At 51.1% G+C, this 9,111-nt stretch overlaps 1 protein-coding gene across 1 annotated transcript in view; it reads right to left on the bottom strand.

Moving 5' to 3' along the window:
• Window positions 1-1,877: 1,877 nt before the first annotated feature.
• Window positions 1,878-9,111, bottom strand: part of SCARA5 (scavenger receptor class A member 5) — a 252,915-nt gene continuing 245,681 nt past the window's right edge. The window contains exon 9 of the mRNA XM_044289598.1: window positions 1,878-2,792. Coding sequence (XP_044145533.1) covers window positions 2,656-2,792 — 137 coding nt within the window. The 3' untranslated portion in view covers window positions 1,878-2,655. The remainder of the gene's footprint in view (window positions 2,793-9,111) is intronic.

Here is a 9,111-nt window from a genome sequence, read left to right as displayed (position 1 = left end):
AATGTCAGCATCCCTGGTGGTATAAGACAGTGAATAAGTTGCTGTTAGCATCCCTGATGGCCTAGGGTAGAGAAAGGGCCACTGTGTCATACAGTACCTGACATCTTGTAGCTTACTCTCCTCTCCAGGCTCTAGTGCTGTAGCTGTGAGACAAAGCTATTTTGCTGGTCCTGGGCAATAAAAGGTAACCCTTTCCCACCTATGACGTATTATTATATCATGCTGAATTCTAAATACTGTTTGTCGGTTAATGTCAGCATTTCATGGTGGTCTAGGACAGTGAAGAGTTTAATATCAGTATCCCTAGTAGTCTGGGACACTAATGTCTGTATACTTGGTGGTCTAGGTGTCACGGCCATGGCTATGACCGTGACTCCTTAACCGCATGCGGTTGCCTGCGGTTTAGTTTGGGTGTTCAACCACAGGTGAGGGCCGCTGGTGTGTGGCCTCACTTGTGGTTTCCGCGGGCAACTAGTTGTGTTGTGTATGTGTCAGCAGAGCAGCCTGAGCGGTGCTAGGCAGCTTGCTGCAGTGGCATGCGGTTACACCTGACTACCTCTATGTTAGGTGTGTGTGTATGGTGTGCACTGGTTTTATGTTATTGTGTGCACTTCCCCTTTAAGTGGTGTTTTCCCTTCCCTGATGCTGGAAGGGTTAACTCCCTTTCTGTGTGTGTGAGACACTGGGTGTGTCTGTGTGGGTGTGGCCACATAGGCCTCTAAAGCCTCTGTGTTTGGCATGTCTCAGTGGGTTGCTTCAGCCATGCTTAGCTGGAGCAGCCTCCTGTGCATTCCATCTGCCAGTGGGGGCCACCCTTGTGGTCATAAACTAACTGTGACTCTTAAGTTTATGTTGATGTCCATTTGATGTTTTCCTTTGTTATGTTATGCACCTATGGATCTGGTTTCCTGTGTGTTTGTGTGTGTGTGCTGTGTCCATCTGTGTTTGGGTGTGGACACTTGCTGTCTTGCACGGGATCCAGTCTGAGTGTCTGTGGCAGGTAGGTGTGGAAGTGCTTTTCAGCCTCCTGCCATATTCATAGGCTGTTTATGTTCCTTTCCCTGCAGCTTGGCCAGTGAGACTCCTGTTCATTCGTGTCCAGAAAGAATAGGTCGTCTTACCCTGCTCCTTGTTCCAGGGCAATCCTGAGGGCTAGTAGGGACCCCTAGGCATCCGGTGTATGAGTCCTCCCACCTTCAGGGTTGACTCATATGGATAGGAGTCAGGGTCAGTTTAGGGACGCGATAGGAGGTGACCTGCTCCCTAATACTGTCATCCTGGTCAAGCAGCGCGTAACATCTTCTGCCATCGCACGGCTGAGGGTTTTCCCTATCCTCAGCCGTGACACTAGGACAATGAAGAGTTTAATATCAGTATCCCTAGTAGTCTGGGACACTAATATCTGTATACTTGGTGGTCTAGGACAGTGAAGAGTTTAATATCAGTATCCCTAGTAGTCTGGGACACTAATGTCTGTATACTTGGTGGTCTAGGACAGTGAAGAGTTTAATATCAGTATCCCTAGTAGTCCGGGACACTAATGTCTGTATACTTGGTGGTCTAGGACAGTGAAGAGTTTTATATCAGTATCCCTAGTAGTCTGTGACACTAATGTCTGGAGGCCTGGTGGTCTGTGGCAATGAGGGAGTTATTGTTTGTATACTTGGTGGTCTAGGGCAGTATGGTGGTTATTTATAGTATCCCTTGCAGTATAGGGCAGGGAAAGGGATAATGTAAGAATCCATGGTAGTCTAGGGCAGTAAAGGGTACTTTTCACTACCATCTTGCTTCTGAAAATTTGACAAATATTCAGTGACATTTTACCAGGGGTTGTATTTCATGTGGCTGAGATACACCAGCTCCCTCTGAATCATGACAGTACTCGAGCTTCATAAAAACATTATCTTTACTTTGTACCATATAATCACATTATCACTGCGTATTCCTCAGTATATAGTCTCGGCGTGGCTCAGCAACGTCTTCCCTCTGCAACGGCTACGGAAGTAAAAATTATTTTTTTAAAAGCCGTACCATGACAATATGGCCGCCGTCCTTTTAGCCCTTTTTGGCCATATGGTCTTTCCTACCTGAGCTACTATAGTCGTGCTATTTCTTAGTTTTCCATTAGTTTCAAATACATGAATTCAAAAAAAGACAAAAGCGCAACATAAAAGAAACTTTCATCGATGAGTAACGTAAATATCTGCTCAGAAAGATTTTTTGGGTAAAACTTTATGAAAGTTGCTCAATATACGAGGGGCAAATTGTCGGGGCTGTTTGGGGCTGAATCTCAGCCTCCACTTGTGCCTAATTAGAACTCGGCAGCTACCACTATAATAAATCTGGAGACACCACTCCAAATTGTGGAGCCACTGGCCGGGTCATGGTGTTCCCACATAATAATAATGTGCCCCCTCTGAATATTTCTTTCGCTTCATAAACAACTGCAATAAATGGAATTGGAAGCGCGAACGTCTTAGTTTCCTTCCTTACGAGCCTGAAGACAATGAAGATGCAAAGTCTCATCCAATCGTCTAGAAAGGTCTCTCCGTGATGCTTAGGTCACGACACAGAACATAAGATGTCGTAACCCTCTACGTGGGGGTTGGATCGAACATCTTCATGACGAACGTTCCAGTGTCTTCTGCTCTCAGCTCACTGTTTGATACAGGTCACACCGGCATCTTCAGCATGGCCGCAGTTAGTCTTGCCCCAAGTGGAGAACATGCACTGTAGAAGGGACTCTTCAGTTCCTTTGCAGGAAACATCGTCCATCCAGATACGTCCAGAACCTGTAAAAACAAGAAAGAATTTGTTATAATCTGATTAGTTTTCTCTTGAAAGATTATACAAATAAAAAAGCATTTTTTAAAAATCTAAAAATTTTGGTGGGATCGACTGCTCACGAAAATTGAAGCTGAGGTGCTGGGACATCTTTAACGTCAGTTAGATGTTTCTTAGATCCAACACAGTTCTTGTAGAGGAATCACATGTTGATTTGCTGCAATCAACCAATCTTGGAGATGGGTCTCAATTTGCTTGGAATGTCCATTCGTAAATACATTTTTTATTTAAATTGGTCAAAAAATTTTTGCTGAGAGATTTCATAATCTCTCTCAGGGGCGTAGCTAGAAATGCATGGGCCCCATAGCAAAAAAAATTTATGGGCCCCCCCCCCAGCCCCCACATATCTATCGGGCCTCCCACCACCCCTACCAGAGCTCCCACCCAAACACCCATCCTAGATCTCCCACCGCCATGAGCATCAAAAAGTCTGAGGGTCTGGAGTTGTCACATCTGGTCTGGCACCTACCAATAAGGCCCCATTCACACGTCCGCAATTCTGTTATGCATTTTGCGGAACGGAATTGCGGACCCATTGATTTCTATGGGGCCGCACGATGTGCAGCCTGGACACGGAGTTGCGGACCCGCACTTCCGGGTCCGCAATTCCGTTCCCGAAAAAAAATAGAACATGTCCTACTCTTGTCCGCATCTGCAGACAAAAGTAGGCATATTCTATGCAGTGTCGGCAATGTGCGGTCCGCAAATTATGGATCGCACATTACCGATGTCAGTGTTTTGCGGATCCACGGGCCCGTGGATTTGCAAAACACTTACGGATGTGTGAATGGGACCTTAACATGCGTCTTCAGTTAGATGAGAGAGAAAAGTCTGAGTGGACTCAGACTTTTTTCTCTCATCTAACTTTTACAAGTCAGTCCCATCAGACTCCCAGTACAGACTAGCCTGGTGCCTGCCACAATAGTGCCTCTGCCACCACCAGACCACCAGCCCTGAGCCTGCCCGCAGTGGAACTGGAACCATCTACTGCGAGTACAGCAACCTTCAATAAGGAGCAGAACTTAGGGTAGTTTCACACTTGCGGCAGGACGGATCCGACAGGCTGTTCAGCCTGTTGGATCCGTCCTGCCGCTATTTCGCCGTGCAGCCGCTCCGTCCCCATTGACTATAATGGGAACGAGGACGGAGCTCCGATGCAGCGCAGCAGTGTGCGGTGAAAGGCTGGCGGCCGAAAAGTACTGCAAGTCCGACTTTTTCGTCCGGTGGCCTCTCACCGCGCAGTGCCGTGCTGCGCAGGAGCTCCGCCCCATCCCCATTATAGTCAATGGGGACGGAGCGGCGGTCCAGCGAAATAGCGGCAGGACGTATCCGACAGGGTGAACAGCTTGCCGGATCCGTCCTGCCGCAAGTGTAAAAGTACCCTTAGTCTGTCATATAAGAGTGTGCCCCCCAAAAGAAGGAAGGGGCGCCCTCCTTATTACAGCTGGCATCTCTTTTTAACTTCAGATCATCAGACTCTCACTTACTAATTACAGCACACACCCTGCCTGTAGTGTCCCCATCAGACAGGGGAGGGAAGAAAAGAAACCCCAGAACTAGAGTGTCAGTGTGCCCCCCAAGTGGGGGGCACACTCTAGTTCTGGGGTTTCTTCCCTCCCCTGTCTGATGGTGGACACTACAGGCCAGGGTGTGTGTGCTGTAAATTTTTAATTAGTGAGAGTCTGATTATCTGAATTCTGAAGTTAAAAAGAGCTGCCTGCATATAAAGATAAGGAGGGCGCCCCTTGCTTCTCTTGGGGGCCCCACTCTGCAGGCAGCTCTTTTTAACTTAAGAATTTAGATAAAGTTCTGAGATATCATAAGTTCTCACTTCCTTAAATTCACTTTAAGTGAATTACTTACTTTTAGAGTCACAGACAGCAGCAGGCAGTGGCAGGACTGGAGACAAGTGGGGAGTGTCATTAAAGCGATAGCATAGCCGCATAGCGCCGAATCTGACTGGCGCCAGTGCGGCCGGCGGGACCGTCACCCTCCCTAGTCCCTCCACAACAGGTACCCCCCCAACCCCCGGCCTGGCCCGGCCCTGCCCCCTCCACCGCCTGAGTCTGCCTCCTGAGTCCTCCCTCTAGTTACTAGGAGGCGGAGCCGGAGGAAATCTTTCCTGCACTGCGGCGCTGGTGCCACCTGGCTCCGCCTCTGCTACGCCCCCGTTCCGGCCCGCCTCTGCTACGCCCCCGTTCCGGCCCCTTTCTCCTTGTGCGGCAGACAGTGCGCCTCGGGCCCGCCTGCTCCAGGCCTACAGCTCCTCCTTCCTTGCTTCCCCCCAGCCAGGCCCGAGCCGCGGACCGCCCGCTCCCCGCCCACTGGGCGGGCGGTCGGGCCTGGCTGCCTGTGTGTATTAATAAAAAAAAAAAAAATTTAAAAAAAATTTAAAATTATGCGGTCCGGACGGGCCCCCAGTGGCGTAGGGCCCCATAGCCACTGCTATGGTTGCTATGGCGATCCCCACGCCACTGATCTCTCTTTACACTGGACGGAGCATCACTTTTCTGTTGCAAAGCCCCAAATCCCCTCTATAGTCATAGATTTAAAACATGCCATACTGGCAGTCATCAAAGGGGGGAGCTCATGAGCTTTGCAAATCAATACTCAACAGTATGAAGTGAGCTCCCCTAGTGGTGGCTGGAGGTAGGGGATTTGGATTTCAGTGCAGAATCGTAAAGCCCAAAAGCAACCATAGGACATTCATTCAAAGGAGCATCTTTCTGCTTGGACTGGGAGATTTCCATTTTCTACTGACAACTTACTAGAATAGGAAAGTTACCCTGGAACCATAACAGATTTATACAGCTTTGCTCAGAAATGCAATGTTAGTTGTGTGATGAACCCTTTTTGTTGTTGTGGCTAGAGGTAGTTGCGGAACGGGAACCATTTTTAGCAGATATGAAGCTATCATTAAGCCACCAAGGATTCTTAGAAATGCCTAGCCCTTGCTTCCTCCTACCTCTCGCCATTCTTTTTTTTCTCTACTTCTCCTATTTAACCTGTACCCAACCCTCCATCTGTGTACAAAAATTCTGAATTTATTCTAGACCAATCTATAGGAAGCCATCTCTTCTAGGAACCTGGGGGATCTTCCCTTTTGCGGACGATATGGGAAAATTAGCGGGTATGGTAAAAACTGGGGTGGTGCCCAACTGGTGAAATGAAGGGATTGATATAAATAGACCCTGGTGTTAAGTGATAGCTGTGAAGGCACTTCCAAAAGGAGCTGTCTTCTGCTGGACCTATAGGGTCCACTGTTGTGTCAGCCTAAGCCACTTAGAGGATCCTCAAGTCATTCAATTAATTTGCTAGAACCTGGAGAACCTTATTTATGAAATGATGGTGTCATTGAGATCACCAAGCACTGCACCCCTCACCACCCTGGACAATAAACTGTATATGTACCTGATGTGTTTGCTGGGAAGAGGGGAACAGTTGTCAACCGTCCCAAATCTGCCAGGATTGCCTGGAATTGTCAAAGACAATCTGGGCAAATTTGGCTTCCCCCCTTCCCCTCAGTGGATGTTACCGGGTAGGTTATGCCCAGATGAGAGCTTAAATGTCCCAAATTTACCAACAGAGAGTTTGGTAAGTATGGAGGGGTAGGTAGAAATAACCTGATGATCTGCAGTTCCTCATTATACAATTAAATTCCAAACTTCTCCCGAAAATCTGAGGCTCATAAATCAATGTGTCTTCTCTCTCTATTGTTTTGTGTGGAATACTGACTAATACCAAGGATGGATGCACGTCGGAGAACACCTCTGGTAGGCACCAATGACCATTTTGGTCTATTACGAATCTTAATATACTTTCACCCCCTCGAAGTCCATTCCATCACTTCATTTATGCTTGATTATAATGTCTGATTATCCGTCTGGTTGGGTTCTTCTGATGGAGGTCCACACTCACGGGCACATATCCTGGCACCAGACTCGGTGTTAACTGGCATCATCTTACATTTCAGCACCTCACAGGGATCATACAGGGGATATCATACAGTCTTTCTTGCTGTCAGGTTCTGACAGGATAAGTGTAAGGCCGATTCATTGGCCTGTGTTTGTGGGAGGGGTTTGGCCGCCTATATCAGCCGTCAGCACCCTCCCACATGTGTACGACGTACGAAGTTCAGGATCCCGGAGCGTGCGTTGTACCTGTCAGTCCTGCCGAACAGGCCAGGTAAGCGGACGTCCGGTTGTGCGGTCGGCCCGGTTGGTAAGCGGGTCCCGCGCTCCGGAACACTTCGCCCCCCGTCCCGCTCCCGCTCGTGTCCCCACTCCCGCTCGTGTCATGGAGGTGGTGGAGCACAGCGGCAGACCGCGCCTCCCTCCTCCGCCGCTTCTGCTCACCTTCACAGGCGCGGCTCACGCTCCATGTCGCCGGCGCTGCCCCGCTCCCCCACGTGGTGTGGGCGTGGCATCCAGCGGCGGGGCCCGCCCCCCAGTTGAGGGGTAGCGCCCCTGCCACCCCCCCCCCCCAGCCTCTGTCTAAGCCAGGGGGCACCACCGTGTCCCCACGCGGTGGATTTGCCCAGCCGACGGTGGGTCGGCCCTCCGGACTCAGGGGGGCACCACCGCACTGGGCAATCCACCAGGGAGCGGTGGGCCTCCCACGTGGCTCGATGTTCAGGAGAACAGGGGGGAAGGCGGCGCCATGTCCAGAACCCCCCCCCCCCCTGTTCCAGTTATGCCAGGGGGCTAAGCCGGTTCCCCACGCGGCGGGCGCGCTCAGCCGGCGGAGGGTCGGCCCACAGATGGCAGGAGGGCACCCTCGCACTGGGCGCTCCGCCAGGGACCGGCGAGGCCCCCCACGCGGCATTTTCATTATCGGCAGGGGTAGGCCCTCACCACTGGGGGTCCTCCCTGCGCCGATCCAGGCCTGAGGGCGGCGCAGCTCCCCACGTGGCAGGTGTGCCCAGCCGGCGGACGGGTCAGCCCTCGAACGGAGGGCGCCCCTGCACTGCGCACCCTGCCAGGGACACGCGTCACTCTCCACGTGGCGAAAAAAAAAAAAAAAAAAATAGTGTAGGGTGAGGCGCGAGCTGTTGCTCACAAGTATCCCCCCGCTTGGTCCTCTGTGTCAGGGAGCTCCGCGCTCCCCACGCGGTACAGTGGAACATGGTGGGGGATGCAATGGCCAGCGCCACACACACACACTTAAAGTCTGGCACGGGCCGCCGTGCTGCTTAGGTAGGTAGGGGTCCACCACATACGACAGACAGAGTCGGGGGGGGGCCAGAGAAAAAAAACAAAAAAAAAAACTCAATCAACGCCATCCCCATCCGTTGTTCAAATCCACTGCCCACAGCTCGCGCTCCGTCAGTTGTACCCCACGTATTGATTTGTTTTCTGTGCTGCTTGTTTCCCAGGTCAGAGCAAGGAGAAAAATTTTATATTTTCTCAAACATACACAAGAGAAGCCAGTCTAGGATTCACCGAGTTCTCACGAACAAGGTAGCGGGGGCTCACGTCAGTGGACGGGAGGCATTGATCACTAGCAAGGGAAAGGTCTCATGCACTCTTTTACGTCCAGGTTTCCTTTTCCATTTAAAAACATCCGTGGGGTTCAGAACAGTGTTCCTCAGTTGGTAAGTAAAGTCAGGTCCTGGCATGTACCTTCAGGTGGCGGTTCCTGGCCACTCTTCCACGGCCGTCAGGGGTTAGGGTGCGTGCTTCACAGGGACAGTGCACCTTTTTCTACCACGTTGTCAAACAGCCTCACGCACTTGGTGGTCGCCCAGGGTAGCCGGTCACCTTGCATTATTTTCTCCACAGCTGTGATGTCGCACGCATCTGATATCATGGAAGCATCAGTGGATGAGAATGCTGCAGGGACGTCCGAAGGGGGCAGCACGTTATCCCTCCGTGCTTGGACTATCCCCAAGCTGATGGCGGAGCTGACGAGACGGGGTGTTCCTTTCCCGGCGTCAGCTAGGAAAGCAGAGCTATACCGGTTATGGAAAGATTCCCTGGTGCCCAGCGGCGGTGATCCCCCCGCAGCCACGATACAGACATCGCTGGCCCAATTACACCTCATGCTGAACAACTTGACTTCGGCCGTCACGTCCATACAGGCTAGACTCGAGTCAGTCGAGGCTCACAACTCGGCAGTGTCAGTTTCTTCACCCGAGCCTCCGGTCGCCTCCACCTCGGCGGCAGTAGACATCCGCACTGCCCAGCCAGTCCCCAACGTGGCTCCGTCTCACTTTGTCCCCATCAACATCAGGAAGGACATCCTTGAGGGTAGGGACATCAACCTCGC

The sequence above is a fragment of the Bufo gargarizans genome, chromosome 4 (assembly GCF_014858855.1).
Source record: "Bufo gargarizans isolate SCDJY-AF-19 chromosome 4, ASM1485885v1, whole genome shotgun sequence".
NCBI lineage: Eukaryota > Metazoa > Chordata > Amphibia > Anura > Bufonidae > Bufo > Bufo gargarizans.
The sequence above is the reverse complement of the archived record's forward strand: the minus strand, read 5'-3'. Positions and strand labels throughout refer to the sequence as shown.